The sequence below is a fragment of the Thalassophryne amazonica genome, chromosome 4 (genome assembly GCF_902500255.1).
Source record: "Thalassophryne amazonica chromosome 4, fThaAma1.1, whole genome shotgun sequence".
In the NCBI taxonomy this organism is placed as follows: Eukaryota; Metazoa; Chordata; class Actinopteri; order Batrachoidiformes; family Batrachoididae; genus Thalassophryne; species Thalassophryne amazonica.
The window spans coordinates 1095498-1120597 of record NC_047106.1 but is presented as its reverse complement, the minus strand read 5'-3'; the positions used below and the strand labels follow the sequence as shown (position 1 = coordinate 1120597).

General features: G+C 41.4%; 1 protein-coding gene and 1 non-coding gene across 6 annotated transcripts in view; both read right to left on the bottom strand.

The window, feature by feature from the left end:
- The window catches only part of atg16l1 (ATG16 autophagy related 16-like 1 (S. cerevisiae)), a 164587-nt gene that overhangs the window by 86945 nt on the left and 52542 nt on the right, over window positions 1-25100 (bottom strand). For all 5 annotated transcript variants that reach the window (XM_034169002.1, XM_034169003.1, XM_034169004.1 and 2 more), the window contains one exon: window positions 20868-20927. In XM_034169002.1, coding sequence (XP_034024893.1) covers window positions 20868-20927 — 60 coding nt within the window. The remainder of the gene's footprint in view (window positions 1-20867; window positions 20928-25100) is intronic.
- On the bottom strand, window positions 20299-20559 carry LOC117509679. The gene has a single exon (XR_004560472.1).

Genomic DNA, 25100 nt, shown 5'->3' with positions numbered 1-25100 from the left:
AGATACAGGGAGAGCTCCCCTGTTGGTGAGAGCCAGTAACATTAGAAATATGAGACTAAACCACACCCATGTTAACACGCACAAGGTATAAAAAGTGTTGAATGACTCATTTTAGGGGCCTTTCACAAGATGAACACTGTCTGTGAGGGTCCCAAGCCTGGTTTCTAACGTGACCTTGAATAAACTCAAAATGAGGAATACGATGGTTTGGTTTTTGGTAAGGGGCAGAATTTTACATAAAAAGAACCAGGTAGAAATAACAATTGGTGCCGAAAACCCGGGATGTAATCTGCTCTCGGTGAACGGCGATGGTCCATGTGAACTTTTCACAACCAACAGAAAAGCGCCTTTCTTAGGTAAACAGGAAACCTGTTATGATTGAATTTCTGCAATATTGAATACTATAAAAAATTAAGGTTGGTTGCACAAAGTGATGGTTTCCGTCTGAAATTTCTGTAGTTAATTTGAGGAGTTGTTGAAGGTCACGATGGAAATGTTTTTTTTCTTTTCGTCTTTTCTAATATTTATGGTAATTTTAGTACTTGGGGAATAAGTCCAGCTGATGTCGAGGAGGGCTTGATGCGGTTCCCCATGCCGTAGTGTTCCTACGATGAGAGACTTATCAAGGAGTGATTTGCCTTGGTAATGTGCCTCGAATGTTTGTTATTTTTCATAAATGTGGGGTGGCTTAAGTTAAACGCAGGAGCGACTCTGTGCGGTTCTGTGGGGTTAAAATTGGGTGTAGGACAACCAGGTTAGTTTAGTCTTTGATAGTATTGTGTAATGAATTTATTATGTTCTGATTGTTTCTTTTAATGCATGCTAAATTACACTCATGTGAGGTTGGTTTGGATCCATGTTTAACTGTGGTGTTATGTTTGAAACTTTTCGTTGCGTTCTGACTAACCCTTACCAAAAAATAGTACTGATAAGTATATAAAAAGTAAACTGGAAGTATACTTGAAACATACTTGCATGTACTACTTTTTGGTAAGGGAACAAGTTAATTCTAACGTTTGTTACGTACCGCGGTCTTTATCTTTTGTTTAAATTAGTATATTTGGGAGAAAACGGGGTTGTTGCCTGGTAGCGTGTCTGTTCTTTGTCCTGTCGGGAGATAATTTATGACCGGTTTGGCGCAGGGTTTTCAGTGATGTCCCATTCTATTTGCGTTAGATGCTAAAAGGCTAACTGATCTTAAAATAACGTGTAAATAAATGTAACTGTATATATAGATACCGATCGAGTCACAAAACTTTTGCGGATTGGCTCGTCATTTCATCGATTTTTAAATTTTAAAACACTTTTGACAATTCCACAAGGTTCTGTGCTAGGACCAATTTTATTCACTTTATATATGCTTCCCTTAGGCAGTATTATTAGACGGTATTGCTTAAATTTTCATTGTTACGCAGATGATACCCAGCTTTATCTATCCATGAAGCCAGAGGACACACACCAATTAGCTAAACTGCAGGATTGTCTTACAGACATAAAGACATGGATGACCTCTAATTTCCTGCTTTTAAACTCAGATAAAACTGAAGTTATTGTACTTGGCCCCACAAATCTTAGAAACATGGTGTCTAACCAGATCCTTACTCTGGATGGCATTACCCTGACCTCTAGTAATACTGTGAGAAATCTTGGAGTCATTTTTGATCAGGATATGTCATTCAAAGCGCATATTAAACAAATATGTAGGACTGCTTTTTTGCATTTACGCAGTATCTCTAAAATTAGAAAGGTCTTGTCTCAGAGTGATGCTGAAAAACTAATTCATGCATTTATTTCCTCTAGGCTGGACTATTGTAATTCATTATTATCAGGTTGTCCTAAAAGTTCCCTAAAAAGCCTTCAGTTAATTCAAAATGCTGCAGCTAGAGTACTGACGGGGACTGGAAGGAGAGAGCATATCTCACCCATATTGGCCTCTCTTCATTGGCTTCCTGTTAATTCTAGAATAGAATTTAAAATTCTTCTTCTTACTTATAAGGTTTTGAATAATCAGGTCCCATCTTATCTTAGGGACCTCGTAGTACCATATCACCCCAATAGAGCGCTTCGCTCTCAGACTGCAGGCTTACTTGTAGTTCCTAGGGTTTGTAAGAGTAGAATGGGAGGCAGAGCCTTCAGCTTTCAGGCTCCTCTCCTGTGGAACCAGCTCCCAATTCAGATCAGGGAGACAGACACCCTCTCTACTTTTAAGATTAGGCTTAAAACTTTCCTTTTTGCTAAAGCTTATAGTTAGGGCTGGATCAGGTGACCCTGAACCATCCCTTAGTTATGCTGCTATAGACGTAGACTGCTGGGGGGTTCCCATGATGCACTGTTTCTTTCTCTTTTTGCTCTGTATGCACCACTCTGCATTTAATCATTAGTGATCGATCTCTGCTCCCCTCCACAGCATGTCTTTTTCCTGGTTCTCTCCCTCAGCCCCAACCAGTCCCAGCAGAAGACTGCCCCTCCCTGAGCCTGGTGCTGGTGGAGGTTTCTTCCTGTTAAAAGGGAGTTTTTCCTTCCCACTGTAGCCAAGTGCTTGCTCACAGGGGGTCGTTTTGACCGTTGGGGTTTTACATAATTATTGTATGGCCTTGCCTTACAATATAAAGCGCCTTGGGGCAACTGTTTGTTGTGATTTGGCGCTATATAAAAAAATTGATTGATTGATTGATTGATTGAATTAGCGCGAAGCCATGCGGGTCAACCTAACCTAGCCTAGCCTTTTTTACTGCTCGCTCGAGGTTGCTAAACGGCGCGACTTGGTGCTGTTGGTGTTTTGTGGCGGCTCCGTGATTGGGTGATAGTACTCCGTCCAGTCCAAAATGGTTAAAAGATTTTCCAAGTTTTATTTTTTTTACGTAGAGAGCCATGAAGCCTGTTTCACAAAGAAAAGGCTGTCGATAAACGGGAAGAAGGGGAGGAGGAAATCCCTCTCTCCCTCCCTTCCGAGTCTTCAAGCATTTTGGGAGTTGCTGCCATCTATCGGCAGGCAGACTTTCTTGCATGATTTTTAAACATAATAAATATGTAGGAGTATTTTTTATTTTAAATTTGATTTGTCTGTCTCCTTTGCTTTGGTAAATATATATATATATATATATATATATATATATATATATATTTACCAATATGAATGAGAGAGAGAGAGAGAGAGAGAGAGAGAATTCAATTTATTTACATTCTGTTTTATAGTGAATAATTGGCCTTACATTTTTTCTTATCTTTTGATTCTTCATGTTAATCTGTTACTTGTATCACCCAGCTTTTGGCATTGTGGTGATTATGTAATTGAATTCTGAATGAAATTGATAAAGAAAAGAGAAAATTCTATGGAGACACAAAAAAAAAAAAAAAAAAAAAAAACTTATTTGAAGATTTGAGTTAATTGAAAGCATAAAATACCCAAATTTTGTCTTAGTTGAAGTATGGGTGTTGTCTGGATGTTACTGTTTTGACTAAACATTTCTATTTTTCAGATTTTGAATTTATTTTTGCAAGGAATTTGGAGGGGAACTTTGCAATGTATTAAATCCAGACAGTGAACTAGTACCTGGTATTCTTTGGGACTGATTGTTTTAATTTGTTGAATTCTTTCATCAGGGGATTGCTGAATGCCTTTGTCGCCTGTGGGGGGGAAAACGCACTCAGTGGCCTGCAACTCCCAGCCACATGGAAGTGGAGAATTTTGTTTTTAATTTCAGGTACAAATGGAGAACTAGTGTGTGGAGTCTGGATGAAACAGGAATCTTTGATTCTTCCTGAAGAGCATACTAAAATAAATCAGCAGAGATCTTGGAGGATCACTGATATTTTGGACTGGACTTCCCTTCACATTATGTTGTCATAAAACATTAGCTCAATGGTAGATTTAGTTGCATGTTGCGGACTTCTATGATCTCTGTCACACCAATGAAATTGTTTGTCTTTAATATAAGTATTTATGTAGTGATATTAACTGTATCTTCTACAGTGTGTTCCGATTAGATGAATGATTAACTGAAGTAAAATTATGTAGAATAATAGGTGATGTTCTTTGGAAATTGTTATGGCGTATACTGCTGTGGCAATTGCATGGCAAACTGACTCACATTCAGATCGTGAGATGATTTGTGGTGTTTCCCTGTACAGGCAATGATGACAATAGATGAGTAATCAAGTGATATGGCTAACTATATGGCTGAAACCCATATTAGAGAGCTATTGCAGGATGTCGGTCTTGTTTTTATGTGACTACTGATATGATGTGGGATGATGTTGGCTAAATGTGTATGTATACATATAACATTTTATTGGCTTTTGTAATATGATTATGCTATCTGGCATGTTATGGTGGATTTCACAGGATGATCCATTCTTGGAAATTTCAGGTTTATTTTCTTTAGAATGTTAGTTCAAGCTTTATTTTTGTGCTATAACAACGACATGTTATGATTCTTTTCAGGGCCTCCATTTAAACTGGGTGGAAGGAAATCTATGATGGGGACAGACGCAGAGGAACAATAAGAAGAACAGGGCACCTTAGTTTCTGATACGCATGAGACAGAATGCCTGGACGAGGCTAGCGCAACCCAGAATTCCTACAGTCAAATGTAATGTATCAAACAACGAGAACGTTAGGGTAAAAGTACTGAGAGTCGGGGGACACGGGGGGAAGTAAAATAAAAGATCAACCTGGAAGGGACAAAGGTTGGCATAATAACAGTTTGTTTCCCCTCAAACCACAGAAATATGTGGTTCCCCTCGGGAACCTGCAAACCCCTGGGGCGGTTTGCAGCCGAGTGTGAAGCGTCCGGGATGAAAATCAGCACCTCCAAATCTGAGGCCATGGTTCTCGACCGGAAAAAGGTGCTTTGCCCTCTTCAGGTCAGTGGAGTGTCCTTGCCTCAAGTGGAGGAGTTTAAGTATCTTGGGGTCTTGTTCACGAGTGAGGGACAGATGGAGCGTGAGATCGATAGACAGATCGGTGCAGCATCTGCAGTGATGCGGCCGCTGTATCGGACCGTCGTGGTGAAGAGAGAGCTGAGTAGGGGGGCAAAGCTCTCGATTTACCGATCGATCTACGTTCTGATCCTCACCTATGGTCATGAGATTTGGCTCATAACCGGAAGAACAAGATCGCGAGTACAAGCGGCCGAGATGAGTTTCCTCCGCAGGGTGGCTGGGCACTCCCTTCGAGACAGGGTGAGGAGCTCGGAGTCGAGCCGCTGCTCCTCCACGTCGAAAGGAGTCAGTTGAGGTGGCTCAGGCATCTTTTCCGGATGCCCCCTGGACACCTCGCTGTAGAGGTGTTCCGGGCACGTCCCATTGGGAGGAGGCCCTTGGGAAGACCCAGGACACGCTGGAGGGACTACATCTCTCGGCTGGCTTGGGAACACCTTGGGGTTCCTCCGGAGGAGCTGGGGGAGGTGTGTGTGGATCGGGAGGTCTGGGCAGCTTTGCTTGAGCTGCTGCCCCCGCGACTCGACTCCGGATAAAGTGGAAGAAAATGGATGGATGGATGGATGGATGTTTCCCCTTGAACTATGACTATATTTTTTGTGGGCTTAACAGTGTTTGGGGGGTCACTCTTTGGCTCATCTTAAAGTCATGTAATTAGGATCTCGGTTTGAGATAAGGTACACGGACTTTGTTTGATATGTCGCCATAACATTTATGATGTGGTGATATGATTACGTTTTGGGCAATGTACCATACATGTCAACCTATACGGATTGTCCGTAAATTATACAGATTTTCCCGAGTTTCAGAGTTATACGGACATACAAATAAAGTCTTACGGATATTAAGGGTTTGGTCTGCAGCGACTCTGTAAGCAACCGTTTCTGCATCGTGACTCCACTTTGATGCGTAAGGCAATGAGGCCATGCTTTGGTCCACTAGTTCGTTGCTTCTTTGATTCGCTGCTCTTCAGAAATGGCCAGTCCACTCCTTAAAATATCGTGAGTCACTTTTGTGTGGATTAAAGTCACTAAATGGGACTCTTGTCTTGTTGTAGTCAAGAAACGAGAATCATCCTCCGTTACGTTCACACAGCTCGAAACACTGCGCGGCTCTCTGGCCGAGACATGGTCCAGTCGGAATTAATAACTTCAAAATGAATTGCCGCTTTAAATAAAATGACACTTCTTTAAAACGTTATATTACAGACAAGAAACTACAATTGACTAAAATGTTTTTTACCTCCCAAAATAAGACGTGCTGCATTCTTTATGAATTACATCCTGATGTGCAGCACAGCCAACTGAGATCAGCGCAGATGTAATGGGGGGACATTCATGCCAATAATGTCTGAAAGGAAATGCTTTTGACGAAAACTACAGATTTTGTTTATTCCTATTTATGTCCAGAGATCAAGGATCTACCATGTAGAGTTCATATTTATTTATTTTAAGATTCAATAAAATGTTGTTCAATTTAGTCAGCTTATAAGGCGCCAAATCACAACAAAGGCTGTCTCAAACACCTCATAGGTGATTTTCCATACACATGACGAAGTTCTGAGGTTTTATTTTGTTAATTATTTTTCATGATTTTATTAATGTCTTTCCATTAATGACACACAGTTCTTGTTTCTGTAAAAAAATAACTAAATTGACACATTCAGTTCTATAAAATTCAGCTTGACGCATGAATACTAGATTTCTATTGTTTGAAATTCAACTGTGGAGGAAATATTAATGATCTTGACTTTAATGACATTGAGGCAACTCATAATATCTGAACAAAGACCCAGTTATGTGATACCACTATGCGGTTGTGTGTACTGTAATAAAACTGATTTTAGTGGGATTTGGAGGTTATAAGGATTTTGTGTTGATTTTATGAATTTTCTCAGTTATACAGGTGGACCCTCAAAGAGGTTGACATATATGATGTAGACCACCAAGACCTGATGTGTTTTGATTTTAATGGGGTTTTGTTACAGTTTAGTGGGTTTGAGACATAGGGCCCCATTTATCAACATTGCGTAAAAACAGGCGCAGATCTGAGCTCATAATTGGTCTTACGACAAGACACGTGTGATTTATGAAACATTCGTATCTGACCAATCCCAGCGTACGAATGATTGGTTCTTGATAAATACGGTGGCTGAATTTAATCGTCATTAGCATGTTACGCCCTTAAATATTCATGGTTCGGAAGCCTTGCCCATCGGAGGACGAAAAAAACAAACTTGTACTTTTTGGCAGTCTGAAAAGTGGAGTCAAAGGCGCTCATAAAAATGCAGTGTGGAATGCACCCGCAGTTAAAAGCTTATGCCTGCTAATTGATTAAGAATTCTTTGCATTTAGGTCAAGAAAAAGTGGTCCGATTTAAAGCTGGCCACCAAAAAAACGTGTTGCGGTACTTAAGCACAGCATTAGGCAGACTAGACCAACGAGACCCCAGCCTTACCCTGACAGAGATGGAGGAAAAAATAGCTGCGTGGGCTTTTTAAAATTAATTTTGTTTAATTCATTTTAAGAATCCGTTTTGATCTGTTCTGAATATGTGGATGTGTATGCTTGGATGACAGCTGAGGTTTGTTTCATAATTATTTTCAGACGGACAGATTTTGTAGTGCTACACCGCAGATCCACAGACTCAGATTTGCGTACACGAGCTACGACCAGACATGAGCTCTGTCGTGAGATTCGTCTTAGCCTCCGCTCATGTCCAAATTGCTAAATACCGACGTTTACGTAAAAATGGTCGAACGCATGTTTTCTGACGTATGTTTGTTTGATAAATGAGGCCCATACTGACAGATGCACATTTTTTTTGTTGGTGGACTTCCTGGGACGTACTAGGATTTTATACTACACTAACTGGGCTGTTTTTGTGCTTTACAATATGGACATAATTTTACATATTGTGTAAATTTAATGCAAATCCCATGAGAACTCTAAGACGTGAATATTTTGCAGAAAAGTAGGAACGTACGACTCAGTTGTAAGATTTCGGATTTATTTTGTATTTTACTTGTTTTAACTTGTCTAACTCAGCCACATGGGGTGTGCAGCCAGTACATTCTGAGTGCCGGTCCCAAGCCCGGATAAATGAGGAGGGTTGCGTCAGGAAGGGCATCCGGCGTAAAACAAGCCAACCCAACTATGCAGACTCAGAATCGAATTCCCATACCGGATCGGTTGCGGCCCGGGTTAACAACGTCCGCCACCGGTGCTATTGCCCAACAGGGTGCCGGTGGAAATTGGGCTACTGCTGGGCGAAGACGACGAAGAAGAGGAGGAAAACGTTGCCACGAACAGCGGGAGAAGAAGAAAACTAGAAGGGTGGAAATGAGAGTGGGGACTTTGAATGTTGGTAGTATGACTGGTAAAGGGAGAGAGCTGGCTGATATGATGAGAGGAGAAAGGTAGACATATTGTGTGTGCAAGAGACCAAGTGGAAGGGAAGTAAGAGCAGGAGCATCGGCGGTGGGTACAAGTTGTTGTACCATGGTGAGGACAGGAAGAGAAATGGTGTTGGGGTCATTTTAAAGGAAGAGTATGTTAAAAGTGTGTTGGAGGTTAAGCAAGTGTCTGACAGGGTGATGAGTGTGAAGTTGGAAATTGAAGGGGTGATGATGAATATCATCAGTGCATATGCCCCACAGGTAGGTTGTGAGATGAAAGAGAAAGAAGATTTCTGGAGTGTATTAGATGAGGTGGTGGAGAGTGTGCCCAAGCATGAAAGAGTGGTGATAGGAGCAGACCTCAATGGGCATGTTGGTGAAGGGAACAGAGGTGATGAGGAAGTAATGGGTAGATATGGTATCAAGGATAGGAATGGGGAAGGACAGATGGTAGTTGATTTTGCAAAAAGGATGGAAATGGCTGTGGTGAATACCTACTTTAAGAAAAGGGAGGAGCACAGGGTAACATATAAGAGTGGAGGAAGGTGCACACAGGTGGACTACATTCTTTATAGGAGATGCAAGTTAAAAGAAATCACAGACTGTAAGGTGGTAGCAGGAGAGAGTGTCACTAGACAGCATAGGATGGTTGTTTGTAGGATGACTTTAGAGGTAAAGAAGAAGAAGAGAGTGAGAGCTCAACAAAGGATCAGATGGTGGAAGCTGAAGGAGGAAGACTGTTGTGTGAAATTTAGTGAGCAGGTGAGAGAAGCACTATCAATCAATCAATCAACTTTTTTCTTGTATAGCGCCAAATCACAACAAACAGTTGCCCCAAGGCGCTCCACATTGCAAGGCAAGGCCATACAATAATTATGAAACACAGTCTACGTCTAAAGCAACATAACCAAGGGATGGTCCAGGGTCACCCGATCCAGCCCTAACTATAAGCCTTAGCGAAAAGGAAAGTTTTAAGCCTAATCTTAAAAGTAGAGAGGGTATCTGTCTCCCTGATCTGAATTGGGAGCTGGTTCCACAGGAGAGGAGCCTGAAAGCTGAAGGCTCTGCCTCCCATTCTACTCTTACAAACCCTAGGAACTACAAGTAAGCCCGCAGTCTGAGAGCGAAGCGCTCTAATGGGGTAATATGGTACTATGAGGTCCCTAAGATAAGATGGGACCTGATTATTCAAAACCTTATAAGTAAGAAGAAGAATTTTAAATTCTATTCTAGCATTAACAGGAAGCCAATGAAGGGAGGCCAACACGGGTGAGATATGCTCTCTCCTGCTAGTCCCCGTCAGTACTCTAGCTGCAGCATTCTGACAGTTAGTGTGACTCGGGGGTGTTGACTCATTTAAACTAACATATTCATCCTGCTGTAACCAAGTTTCTGTTAGGCAGAATAAATCAATACGTTGATCAATTATTATATCATTTACCAACAGGGACTTAGAAGAAAGAGACCTAATGTTTAATAGACCACATTTAACTGTTTTAGTCTGTGGTGCAATTGAAGGTGCTATATTATTTTTTCTTTTTGAATTTTTATGCTTAAATAGATTTTTGCTAGTTATTGGTGGTCTGGGAGCAGGCACCGTCTCTACGGGGATGGGGTAATAGGGGGATGGCAGGGGGAGAGAAGCTGCAGAGAGGTGTATAAGACCACAGCTCTGCCTCCTGGTCCCAACGCTAGACAGTCACAGTTTGGAGGATCCCAAAAAACTAGTTGGAGGGGAAGCAATTTTGGACAACTGGAAAAGTATATATCCTCCATCATTTCTTTATTGCTCTATTGGTATTATGGGAAGGGACTTAATTCAGTATTTTAGAGATTATAGAGTAAAAAGGAGGCCTGTTAGAATTTCATGTATAATATTTGGAATATATCCCAGTTCAGTACTTAGGGGGTGCCTGACAAATCTAAATTGGTGGTTCTAAATTGCAAAAGGTGGATGGAATCAGTTATGTTTATTTCAATGTGCAAAGACGGATTATCTGACTAGAGACATTGTGACTGGACTATATTAATAATTCCTAGCCATTGGCTCATATATTTTAGTAAGAAAAAATGTTATATTTCGTATGGTTAAGAGTGTTGTAAATTACAAGTATGCCCCATAGGTAGGTTGTGAGATGAAGGAGAAAGAAGATTTCTGGAGTGAGTTAGATGAGGTGGTGGAGAGTGAACCCAAGCATGAAAGAGTGATGATGGGAGTGGACTTTTTGCAGTAGTTCGTATCCTTGATTTTTCAAACAATAAAATTCACACATATACACACACACACACACACACACACACACACACACACACACACACACACACAAAACCCCTGGCAAAAATTATGGAATCACCGGCCACGGAGGATGTTTTCAGTTGTTTAATTTTGTAGAAAAAAAAAAGCAGATCACAGACATGACACAAAACTAAAGTCATTTCAAATGGCAACTTTCTGGCTTTAACAAACACTATAAGAAATCTGGAAAAAAAAAAAATTGTGGCAGTCAGTAACGGTTACTTTTTTAGACCAAGCAGAGAGAAAAAAAAATGTGGAATCGCTCAATTCTGAGGAAAAAATTATGGAATCATGAAAAACAAAACACCACTCCAACACATCACTAGTATTTTGTTGCACCACCTCTGGCTTTTATAACAGCTTGCAGTCTCTGAGGCATGGACTTAATGAGTGACAAACAGTACTCTTCATCAATCTGGCTCCAACTTTCTCTGATTGCTTTGCCTTGGGGCAACTGTTTGTTGTGATTTGGCGCTATATAAATAAATAAAATTGAAAATTAAAATTGATTGCTGTCATGGACCATTTTCTTCAACTTCCAAAGATTTTCAATTGGATTAAGATCCAGACTATTTGCAGGCCATGACATTGACCCTATGTGTCTTTTTGCAAGGAATGTTTTCACAGTTTTTGCTCTATGGCAAGATGCATTAACATCTTGAAAAATGATTTCATCATCCCCAAACATTCTTTCAATTGATAGGATAAGAAAAGTGTCCAAAATATCAACGTAAACTTGTGCATTTATTGATGATGTAATGACAGCCATCTCCCCAGTGCCTTTACATGACATGCAGCCCCATATCATCAATGACTGTGGAAATTTACATGTTCTCTTCAGGCAGTCATCTTTATAAATCTCACTGGAACGGCACCAAACAAAAGTTCCAGCATCATCACCTTGCCCAATGAAGATTCCAGATTCATCACTGAATATGACTTTCATCCAGTCATCCACAGTCCACGATTGCTTTTCCTTAGCCCATTGTAACCTTGTTTTTTTCTGTTTAGGTGTTAATGATGGCTTTCATTTAGCTTTTCTGTATGTAAATCCCATTTCCTTTAGGCGGTTTCTTACAGTTCTGTCACAGACGTTGACTCCAGTTTCCTCCCATTCGTTCCTCATTTGTTTTGTTGTGCATTTTCGATTTTTGAGACATATTGCTTTAAGTTTTCTGTCTTGACGCTTTGATGTCTTCCTTGGTCTTTGTATTTGGTCCAGAGTTTAGACACAACTGACTGAACAACCAACATCTTTTGCAACATTGCATGATGATTTACCCTCTTTTAAGAGTTTGATGATCCTCTCCTTTGTTTCAATGGACATCTCTCGTGTTGGAGCCATGATTCATGTCAGTTCACTTGGTGCAACAGCTCTCCAAGGTGTGATCACTCCTTTTTAGATGCAGACTAACGGGCAGATCTGATTTGATGCAGGTGTTAGTTTTGGGGATGAAAATTTACAGGGTGATTCCATAATTTATTCCTTAGAATTGAGTGAGTCCATATTTTTTCCCCTCTGCTTGGTGATTCCATAATTTTTGCCAGGGGTTGTATGTATATATACATACATACATATATATACACACACACACACACACACACATACATGGCACAGGGTCAGCAGCAGAAGCAGCATTAGAGTATTAAGAAAGTGACAATGTGCATGTTAGTGCAATGTTCACAGTTCAGTGGTGGATGTTCAACTGTTCAACAAGGTGCTTCACACAAGTAAGGTCTAACCTTACTAACCCCCAGAACAAGAACACAGACGACAGCGGTAAGGAAACATTTCATCCGTTTAGCACTTGGGGTTTTATGACCTAACACCCCACGCTTCTTGAGAGGCATATTGACAGTCTACCAGTCAACAGGCTGTACACAGCAAGTACATGAAAAAAAGCACGCTTTAACACCGGCCTGTTCAGATTGTAATTAAAGTGCACCCCAGCCAGCCGCAACTACGTAGTCAGTAAAGTGTGATGCTGCTACTTGACCTGCGTGAACTGTGAAAATAAGGGCTCCAGTGAGCAGGTCGGAATCTAATACATAAGACTGACAAGGTGTGTGTGTTCCTGCACAGACGCTTTCAACCTAAGAGCCCCTTGGTGCCCCTAGTCACCATGCTAACTTTGGGGTCAATTGCTTAATTACTGTGGCTGTGCATACAGAACACACACACGGTCAGATTTACATACAGGGCTGTGAAATGAAAATTGTGAAATCTGACGTGTTGGCATCAGAATTTTGGCTCTCTGTTGGGATTGTTTACACAGAGACTGCTACCTGCTGCTTTGGACTTGAATTAACAGTCTTTTTCAAGACTTTTTTACTTTTTTACCTTTTTACTTTTTTTTTTTTTTACTTTTTTACTGTGATCCAACGCCTAAGGAAGACCTCTAACGGTCGAAACATCGCGACGGAGCACTTTTATCAGCTAACTTTCATCAGCGTTGGCAAGCTAACTAGCTTGCTAACGCTTTCGTTTTTATTTTTTTTATTTTTTTTTTTTTTTTTTTTTTTCTCTTTTAGCACTGTTGTCGTGCGTTATCTGTGCTGCTCCACAGCGTGTTTAGTTGATTTTTATTTAATTTTAGCACCGTTGTCGTGCGTTCGCTGTTGTCGTGCGTTGCCTGTGCTGCTTCATGGCCTGTTTGGTGCCTTGATTGGGGCACTCCTTCTGCTGAATCACCTTTAAATTATTTACACATTATTCACTTTGTGTGTTTTTAGGAATCCGCTAGGTTGCGTAGCTACTAGCTCTTAGCCGATTTAGCATGGCGGCTTCTCCTGTCTCTCCCGCACTTTTCTGCTCTGGGTGTGAAATGTTTAGTTATTCCTCGGCCTCCTTTAGCAGTAATGGTACTTGTAATAAGTGCAGCTTATTCGTAGCTTTGGAGGCCAGGCTGGGCGAATTGGAGACTCGGCTCCGCACCGTGGAAAATTCTACAGCTAGCCAGGCCCCTGTAGTCGGTGCGGACCAAGGTAGCTTAGCCGCCGCTAGTTCCCCCCTGGCAGATCCCGGGCAGTCGGGAAAGCAGGCCGGCTGGGTGACTGTGAGGAGGAAGCGTAGCCCTAAACAGAAGCCCTGTGTACACCGTCAACCCGTTCACATCTCTAACCGTTTTTCCCCACTCGACGATACACTCGCCGAGGATCAAACTCTGGTTATTGGCGACTCTGTTTTGAGAAATGTGAAGTTAGCGACACCAGCAAACATTGTCAATTGTCTTCCGGGGGCCAGAGCAGGCGACATCGAAGCACATTTGAAATTGCTGGCTAAGGCTAAGCGTAAATTTGGTAAGATTGTAATTCACGTCGGCAGTAATGACACTCGGTTACGCCAATCGGAGGTCACTAAAATTAACATTAAATCGGTGTGTAACTTTGCAAAAACAATGTCGGACTCTGTTGTTTTCTCTGGGCCCCTCCCCAATTAGACCGGGAGTGACATGTTTAGCCGCATGTTCTCCTTGAATTGCTGGCTGTCTGAGTGGTGTCCAAAAAATGAGGTGGGCTTCATTGATAATTGGCAAAGCTTCTGGGGAAAACCTGGTCTTGTTAGGAGAGACGGCATCCATCCCACTTTAGATGGAGCAGCTCTCATTTCTAGAAATCTGGCCAATTTTCTTGGATCCTCCAAACTGTGACTATCCAGGGTTGGGACCAGGAGACAGAGCTGTGGTCTTATACACCTCTCTGCAGCTTCTCTCCCCCTGCCATCCCCTCGTTGCCCCATCCCCGTAGAGACGGTGCCTGCTCCCAGACCACCAATAACCAGCAAAAATCTATTTAAGCATAAAAATTCAAAAAGAAAAAATAATATAGCACCTTCAATTGCACCACAGACTAAAACAGTTAAATGTGGTCTATTAAACATTAGGTCTCTCTCTTCTAAGTCCCTGTTGGTAAATGATATAATAATTGATCAATGTATTGATTTATTCTGCCTAACAGAAACCTGGTTACAGCAGGATGAATATGTTAGTTTAAATGAGTCAACACCCCCGAGTCACACTAACTGTCAGAATGCTCGTAGCACAGGCCGTGGCGGAGGATTAGCAGCAATCTTCCATTCCAGCTTATTAATTAATCAAAAACCTAGAAAGAGCTTTAATTCATTTGAAAGCTTGTCTCTTAGTCTTGTCCATCCAAATTGGAAGTCCCAAAAACCAGTTTTATTTGTTATTATCTATCGTCCACCTGGTCGTTACTGTGAGTTTCTCTGTGAATTTTCAGACCTTTTGTCTGACTTAGTGCTTAGCTCAGATAAGATAATTATAGTGGGCGATTTTAACATCCACACAGATGCTGAGAATGACAGCCTCAACACTGCATTTAATCTATTATTAGACTCTATCGGCTTTGCTCAAAAAGTAAATGAGTCCACCCACCACTTTAATCATATCTTAGATCTTGTTCTGACTTATGGTATGGAAATAGAAGACTTAACAGTATTCCCTGAAAACTCCCTTCTGTCTGATCATTTTTTAATAACATTTACATTTACCCTGATGGACTACCCTGCAGTGGGGAATAAGTTTCATTACACTAGAAGTCTTTCAGAAAACGCTGTAACTAGGTTTAAGGATATGATTCCTTCGTTATGTTCTCTAATGTCATATACCAACACAGAGCAGAGTAGCTACCTAAACTCTGTAAGTGAGATAGAGTATCTCGTCAATAGTTTTACATCCTCTTTGAAGACAACTTTGGATGCTGTAGCTCCTCTGAAAAAGAGAGCTTTAAATAAGAAGTGTCTGACTCCGTGGTATAACTCACAAACTCGTAGCTTAAAGCAGATAACCCGTAAGTTGGAGAGGAAATGGCGTCTCACTAATTTAGAAGATCTTCACTTAGCCTGGAAAAAGAGTTTGTTGCTCTATAAAAAAGCCCTCCGTAAAGCTAGGACATCTTTCTACTCATCACTAATTGAAGAAAATAAGAATAACCTCAGGTTTCTTTTCAGCACTGTAGCTAAGCTGACAAAGAGTCAGAGCTCTATTGAGCTGAGTATTCCATTAACTTTAACTAGTAATGACTTCATGACTTTCTTTGCTAACAAAATTTTGACTATTAGAGAAAAAATTACTCATAACCATCCCAAAGATGTATCGTTATCTTTGGCTGCTTTCAGTGATGCCGGTATTTGGTTAGACTCTTTCTCTCCGGTTGTTCTGTCTGAGTTATTTTCATTGGTTGCTTCGTCCAAACCATCGGCATGTTTATTGGACCCCATTCCTGCCAGGCTGCTCAAGGAAGTCCTACCATTATTTAATGCTTCAATCTTAAATATGATCAATCTATCTTTGTTAGTTGGTTATGTACCACAGGCCTTTAAGGTGGCAGTAATTAAACCTTTACTTAAAAAGCCATCACTTGACCCAGCTATCTTAGCTAATTATAGGCCAATTTCCAACCTTCCTTTTCTCTCAAAGATTCTTGAGAGGGTAGTTGTAAAACAGCTAACTGATCACCTGCAGAGGAATGGTCTATTTGAAGAGTTTCAGTCAGGTTTTAGAATTCATCATAGTACAGAAACAGCATTAGTGAAGGTTACAAATGATCTTCTTATGGCTTCGGACAGTGGACTTATCTCTGTGCTTGTTCTGTTGGACCTCAGTGCTGCTTTTGATACTGTTGACCATAAACTTTTATTACAGAGATTAGAGCATGTCATAGGTATTAAAGGCACTGCGCTGCGGTGGTTTGAATCATATTTGTCTAATAGATTACAGTTTGTTCATGTAAATGGGGAATCTTCTTCACAGACTAAAGTTAATTATGGAGTTCCACAAGGTTCTGTGCTAGGACCAATTTTATTCACTTTATACATGCTTCCCTTAGGCAGTATTATTAGACGGTATTGCTTAAATTTTCATTGTTACGCAGATGATACCCAGCTTTATCTATCCATGAAGCCAGAGGATACACACCAATTAGCTAAACTGCAGGATTGTCTTACAGACATAAAGACATGGATGACCTCTAATTTCCTGCTTTTAAACTCAGATAAAACTGAAGTTATTGTACTTGGCCCCACAAATCTTAGAAGCATGGTGTCTAACCAGATCGTTACTCTGGATGGCATTTCCCTGATCTCTAGTAATACTGTGAGAAATCTTGGAGTCATTTTTGATCAGGATATGTCATTCAAAGCGCATATTAAACAAATATGTAGGACTGCCTTTTTGCATTTACGCAATATCTCTAAAATCAGAAAGGTCTTGTCTCAGAGTGACGCTGAAAAACTAATTAATGCATTTATTTCCTCTAGGCTGGACTATTGTAATTCATTATTATCAGGTTGTCCTAAAAGTTCCCTAAAAAGCCTTCAGTTGGTTCAGAATGCTGCAGCTAGAGTACTGACGGGGACTAGCAGGAGAGAGCATATCTCACCCGTGTTGGCCTCTCTTCATTGGCTTCCTGTTAATTCTAGAATAGAATTTAAAATTCTTCTTCTTACTTATAAGGTTTTGAATAATCAGGTCCCATCTTATCTTAGGGACCTCATAGTACCATATTACCCCATTAGAGCGCTTCGCTCTCAGACTGCAGGCTTACTTGTAGTTCCTAGGGTTTGTAAGAGTAGAATGGGAGGCAGAGCCTTCAGCTTTCAGGCTCCTCTCCTGTGGAACCAGCTCCCAATTCAGATCAGGGAGACAGATACCCTCTCTACTTTTAAGATTAGGCTTAAAACTTTCCTTTTCGCTAAGGCTTATAGTTAGGGCTGGATCGGGTGACCCTGGACCATCCCTTGGTTATGCTGCTTTAGACGTAGATTGTGGGGGCGTTCCCATGATGCACTGTTTCTTTCTCTTTTTGCTCCGTATGCATCACTCTGCATTTAATCATTAGTGATCGATCTCTGCCCCCCTCCACAGCATGTCTTTTTCCTGGTTTTTTCCCTCAGCCCCAACCAGTCTCAGCAGAAGACTGCCCCTCCCTGAGCCTGGTTCTGCTGGAGGTTTCTTCCTGTTAAAAGGGAGTTTTTCCTTCCCACTGTTGCCAAGTGCTTGCTCATAGGGGGTCGTTTTGACCGTTGGGGTTTTTTATAATTATTGTATGGCCTTGCCTTACAATATGGAGCGCCTTGGGGCAACTGTTTGTTGTGATTTGGCGCTATATAAGAAAAAAGTTGATTGATGATTGATTGATTGAGGAAAATTTGCAGGGGGTAGATTGTAGAATATTAAAAAAAAAAAAAAAAAAAAAATCAGGGTAAAATATCAATAACATACCTAATAATAAAAAGCCACACATTCTTGTGTAAATTCCTGTAAATCCACTCAAAGCCACGTCTTTTTTTCCCATGAAAAAAGTCTACATTAATAAAAACTAATTTACATTGTTTTGTAAATTCATGTAGCCTAAATTCATTCAAAGCCACAATGTCTTTTTCCAATCAAAGAAAGTGTAGATTAATGAAAGAAAAAAAAGGCACATAATCTTTTCTGAAATCCTGTTTGAACAGCACAATGTTTATTTTCCAGAGAGAAAAAAATTCTTACCAGTTCGCTTTTCCCGTTTATCTTTCAGGTGTGTTGATGAAGCAACAATTCCAAGGATTCTTGTCCTTATCACACTTTTTCAAAACGTCTTTCTCGCCATCTTCGCTCTGTCTGATGTCGCTCCGTGACACAGACATGCTGCACAATTCTTTTAAAAACTTTAAAGTTCTTAAAGTGTGTGATGTCCACATGCTACGTTCAGCTAGCTTCGCAAAGGAGCCACACAGCGTCACCGCAGCAACCAACCAGTCCCGCTTTACGACAACTGTCGTAACAGCCAGGCTTTGAGTGGCATTTATTTTCCTCGAAACTCCGCGGATCCGAGAAAACCGATTTGTATCTGTAACACACAGATCAGTGTCCACGGACTGATAAAACTTGCATGATGTCGTAAAAAAAGAGAATGCTTTGTGATAAACATTTTAAAAACTCTAACGATCACAATTAAAGAGTACAACACTGACACTCCCGCACCCCTCCCCATGAGGAAATCCACGGAATTCCGCGGTTTTCACAGTCCTGTATATATTAGATACGGTGGTAAATGTGCTCACCCTCAACAAGAACATGGCGTAAGGCCAATCTATCACAGATGAGGTTTTTTGATTATACGAGGTCTGTCAATAAAGTAACGGTCCATTTTATTTTTTAAAAAATTTTATGGATTTGAATCACGTGCGATTGCATCACACAAGGTTGAACCCTCGTGCGCATGCGTGAGTTTTTCCATGCCTGTCGGTGACGTCATTCGCCTGTGAGCACGGCTTGTGGGAGGAGCGCTGCACCCCTCTCGTCGGATTTTTTCCTGAGAGAAAATGGCCGAACGCTTGGAGCAGCGCTACTGCATTAAGTTCTGCCAGAAACTTGGCGACAGCCAGGCAGAAACTATTCGGAAAATCCACACGGCTTTTGGAGATGAAGCCATGAGCATCACACGGATTAAGGAGTGGTACAACCTGTTTAAAGACGGGCGCGTAACGGTGGAGGACGAGCCGCGCTCCGGTCGGCCATCAACGAGCCGAAATGACGAGATCGTTTCTAAAGTGCACGCTGTGGTTATGCGGGATCGTCGTGTGACCGTCCGAGAAATTGCACAGGAAGTGGACATTAACAGGACTTCGGCACATTCCATCGTGACGGAAGATCTGGGCATGAAACGAGTGGCGGCGAAGTTCGTGCCAAAGTTGCTGACGGCGGAGCAAAAGCAACATCGTGTTGAAGTCTCACAGGACATGCTGGACTCCATTCACACTGATCCCAGCTTTATGGACACTATAATCACCGGAGATGAGTCCTGGGTGTATGGGTACGATCCGGAAACGAAATTCCAGTCGTCACAGTGGAAGCATTCCACGTCGCCAAGACCGAAGAAGGCGCGCCAAGTGCGCAGCAAGACAAAGGTAATGCTGACTGTTTTTTTTTTACTCCCGTGGTGTGGTACACCACGAGTACGCTCCACAGGGTCAAACAATAACAAAGGAGTATTATAGGGATGTCCTCCGTCGTCTACGTGATGGTGTGCGGCGCAAGAGACCGGAGTTGTGGGCCAGAGGAAATTGGCGCCTCCACCACGACAACGCGCCAGCTCATTCCTCTCATTTAATTCAGACTTATTTGACCAAAAACCAGACTCCGGTGGTTCAACAGGCACCTTACTCACCTGACATGGCCCCTTGCGACTTCTGGCTCTTCCCAAAACTTAAAATACCATTAAAAGGAACCCGATTTGAGACAAGAGAGGACATCATGGCTGCGACGACGGCGGAGCTGCGCGCCATCCCGAAAAAGGCGTTTTTGGAATGCTTCCAACAGTGGCGACACCGCTGGGAGAAGTGTGTGGAGTCCCAAGGAGAGTACTTTGAGGGTGATTAGGTTTCCAACCCTCCAGGTAAGCCAGTTTTTTTTTCCCAGCCAATGGTCCGTTACTTTATTGACAGACCTCGTATATAATAAATCAGCTGACAGTAGACAGAGACATGAAAAACAAGCTTCTCCTTCCATCAGTGTGTTTTTGCACAGTGTGAGTGGTTGCTCACAGTGACAACACACCACTAAGCAGTTCAGAGATTTTCAACAGAAATATCCCAATCAGGTTCTCTCCGCCCAATTACTGTTCAGTTTGTTTTATTACCAATTCATGTTTCTGACGTGAAGGTCTCAGCTTGAAAACTTGAGATCAGCTCTTTGAGCTCCTCCCACAGCCTGATGCTCCATGCTGACTGATCCTGTTGGATTTCCATCACACTGAGCCAGAGGTACCTGGATCTCGACTCAGGATGTGATGTCACATCCTGTGTGTCAGCAGCCCCTCTGGCCAGCGCTGCATGACTCCAGCACGCTGGTGACAGGAGCTGCTGGGAGCCAGCTGGAGGAGCATTCTGGGTAATCAGACCTTTTACTGTTCATCACTGACCATCACCTCGTCCTAAATGTAAGCTGCAAGCTTCACACCAAGATCTGTACACATTTAAACCGTCGTCGTGCCAAAGACCGGTTCTTAACACGCGGCAGTCGTTAACTTCACCGTTTAACCGTTGGACTTATTTTGGGCTGTGACCTAATTACAGAGTTCCATCTGACATCAAGAACAAGCCACAGACACAATTTATTCAAAATAACCAGTTTGTGACATCACAAGATGGACACACCCACTTTGCCAGAACAGGCCGAGAGGTCACCAAAAGGTGAGAACAGGGATAAAGAACAAAATAAATAACGATACCCAAAGATGTTGGAGATGGAGTCCAGCAGGCCACCAGGAGGAGGCTGGGTTGTCTTCTTACTACAGAAGGAAACAGTGGCAGTTAACCTCAGTTTGAAGAATCTGTAAACGGCTTATTAAAGTAGACCTGCATTTATTTCAATGCAGATCTACTTTAAACAAAAAGTACAAACACCAATGAACAAAATAAGACAAAAGAATCGGCCCCTTTACTTCTGCCCAGCCTGAACGTTAACTTTGGATTAAAGCTTCCTTCATGGAGGATCTCTTATTTCTACCTCATCTCCTGTCATGTGACCTCTCACATTAAAAACTGCTCTTCCCCCGGTCTTAATTTGGACCCCTATCTGAAGGAGGACTCCAGTACTTTGAAACTTTGGCACAAAGGTAGTGGTTAAGCGTTGGGCTTCAGACCAGAGGACCTCGGTTCAAATCCCAGCCTGACCGAAAAGAGAAAGAAAAAAAAAAAAAAAAAAAAAAAAAAAAAAAAAATCACTAATGCCCTTGGGCAAGGTCCTTAATCCTTGAATTGTTCCCGGTGTGTTGTGAGAGCTTTGTATGGCCTGACATTGGGGTGAATGTGAGGCATTATTGTAATGCACTTTGAGGGTCTGAAGCAGATGGAAAAGCGCTATATAAATGCAGTCCGTTTACCATTTAAAGGACTGGTTCTACAAGTCAGTGTTAAATCAGCGACATTGATCCAACAAGCCACTAACTGTGCCAGTCACTCAAACTTTTAAAACATCGTAGGGAACAAGGTGTCTTATTAGTGGTTAGCACTGTTGCCTCATAGTAAGAAGGTTGTGGGTTCAGTTCCCGCCTGGTCCTTTCTAAGTGGAGACTGCATGTTCTTCCGTGTTCTGGTGGGTTCCCTCCAGGTGCACAGGCTTCCTCCCACTTTCAACTCAAGGCACCTTGACACTTGCATGACTTTAACCCCCGCACTGCCGCGCAATTTGTTGTGCCAATGTGATTTGTTCTACAAAGTTTTAAAAAACAATTAAATGTTCACACTTTTAATAGCAGTTCTGTAATTTCAGAAATGCAACAAAAACAACCACAAATCAGAAAAAGTTGGGAATATATGCAAGATGAAGACAAAAATTTTGCACTGTTCCCAGTTTCTCCACTCACACCCACAGTTGTGTCTTGGTGGCTTCCCTCACTTGACACAGATTTACCATAAAGTACAACAAATACAGTAGTGTTCAGAATAATAGTAGTGCTATGTGACTAAAAAGATTAATCCAGGTTTTGAGTATATTTCTTATTGCAATACCAAGCATTCATGATATTCACACTCTTAAGGCTATGAAATTGGGCTATTAGTAAAAAAAGTAGAAAAGGGGGTGTTCACAATAATAGTAGCATCTGCTGTTGACGCTACAAACTCAAAACTATTATGTTCAAACTGCTTTTTTATCAATCCTGCGAATCACTAAACTAGTATTTAGTTGTATAACCACAGTTTTTCATGATTTCTTCACATCTGCGAGGCATTCATTTTGTTGGTTTGGAACCAAGATTTTGCTGGTTTACTAGTGTGCTTGGGGTCATTATCTTGTTGAAACACCCATTTCAAGGGCATGTCCTCTTCAGCATAAGGCAACATGACCTCTTCAAGTATTCTGACATATCCAAACTGATCCATGATACCTGGTATGTGATATATAGACCCAACACCATAGTAGGAGAAACATGCCCATATCATGATGCTTGCACCACCATGCTTCACTGTCTTCACTGTGACTTGAATTCAGAGTTTGGGGGTCGTCTCACAAACTGTCTGCGGGCCTTGGACCCAAAAAGAACAATTTTACTCTCATCAGTCCACAAAATATTCCTCCATTTCTCTTTAGGCCAGTTGATGTGTTCTTTGGCAAATTGTAACCTCTTCTGCATGTCTTTTATTTAACAGAGGGACTTTGCAGGGGATTCTTGCAAATAAATTAGCTTCACACAGGCGTCTTCTAACTGTCACAGCACTTACAGGTAACTCCAGACTGTCTTTGATCATCCTGGAGCTGATCAATGGGTGAGCCTTTGCCATTCTGGTTATTCTTCTATCCATTTTGATGGCTGTTTTCCGTTTTCTTCCATGCATCTCTGTTTTTTTTGTCCATTTTAAAGCATTGGAGATCATTGTAGATGAACAGCCTATAATTTTTTGCACCTGCGTATAAGTTTTCCCCTCTCCAATCAACTTTTTAATCAAACTACGCTGTTCTTCTGAACAATGTCTTGAACGTCCCATTTTCCTCAGGCTTTCAAAGAGAAAAGCATGTTCAACAGGTGCTGGCTTCATCCTTAAATAGGGGACACCTGATTCACACCTGTTTGTTCCACAAAACTGACAAACTCACTGACTGAATGCCACACTAATATTATTGTGAACACCCCCTTTTCTACTTTTTTTTTTTACTAATAGCCCAATTTCATAGCCTTAAGAGTGTGCATATCATAATTCATTGTAATTCACGTCGGCAGTAATGACACTCGGTTACGCCAATCGGAGGTCACTAAAATTAACATTAAATCGGTGTGTAACTTTGCAAAAACAATGTCGGACTCTGTTGTTTTCTCTGGGCCCCTCCCCAATCAGACCGGGAGTGACATGTTTAGCCGCATGTTCTCCTTGAATTGCTGGCTGTCTGAGTGGTGTCCAAAAAATGAGATGGGCTTCATTGATAATTGGCAAAGCTTCTGGGGAAAACCTGGTCTTGTTAGGAGAGACGACATCCATCCCACTTTAGATGGAGCAGCTCTCATTTCTAGAAATCTGGCCAATTTTCTTGGATCCTCCAAACTGTGACTGTCTAGCGTTGGGACCAGGAGGCAGAGCTGTGGTCTTATACACCTTTCTGCAGCTTCTCTCCCCCTGCCATCCCCTCATTACCCCATCCCCGTAGAGACGGTGCCTGCATCCAGACCACCAATAACCAGCAAAAATATATTTAAGCAAAAAAATTCAAAAAGAAAAAATAATATAGCACCTTCAACTGCACCACAGACTAAAACAGTTAAATGTGGTCTATTAAACATTAGGTCTCTCTCTTCTAAGTCCCTGTTGGTAAATGATATAATAATTGATCAACGTATTGATTTATTCTGCCTAACAGAAACCTGGTTACAGCAGGATGAATATGTTAGTTTAAATGAGTCAACACCCCCGAGTCACACTAACTGTCAGAATGCTCGTAGTACGGGCCGGGGCGGAGGATTAGCAGCAATCTTCCATTCCAGCTTATTAATTAATCAAAAACCTAGACAGAGCTTTAATTCATTTGAAAGCTTGTCTCTTAGTCTTTTCCATCCAAATTGGAAGTCCCAAAAACCAGTTTTATTTGTTATTATCTATCGTCCACCTGGTCGTTACTGTGAGTTTCTCTGTGAATTTTCAGACCTTCTGTCTGACTTAGTGCTTAGCTCAGATAAGATACTTATAGTGGGCGATTTTAACATCCACAGAGATGCTGAGAATGACAGCCTCAACACTGCATTTAATCTATTATTAGACTATTGGCTTTGCTCAAAAAGTAAATGAGTCCACCCACCACTTTAATCATATCTTAGATCTTGTTTTGACTTATGGTATGGAAATAGAAGACTTAACAGTATTCCCTGAAAACTCCCTTCTGTCTGATCATTTTTTAATAACATTTACATTTACCCTGATGGACTACCCTGCAGTGGGGAATAAGTTTCATTACACTAGAAGTCTTTCAGAAAGCGCTGTAACTAGGTTTAAGGATATGATTCCTTCTTTATGTTCTCTATTGTCATATACCAACACAGAGCAGAGTAGCTACCTAAACTCTGTAAGAGAGTTAGAGTATCTCGTCAATAGTTTTACATCCTCATTGAAGACAACTTTGGATGCTGTAGCTCCTCTGAAAAAGAGAGCTTTAAATCAGAAGTGTCTGACTCCGTGGTATAACTCACAAACTCGTAGCTTAAAGCAGATAACCCGTAAGTTGGAGAGGAAATGGCGTCTCACTAATTTAGAAGATCTTCACTTAGCCTGGAAAAAGAGTTTGTTGCTCTATAAAAAAGCCCTCCGTAAAGCTAGGACATCTTTCTACTCATCACTAATTGAAGAAAATAAGAACAACCCCAGGTTTCTTTTCAGCACTGTAGCCAGGCTGACAAAGAGTCAGAGCTCTATTGAGCTGAGTATTCCATTAACTTTAACTAGTAATGACTTCATGACTTTCTTTGCTAACAAAATTT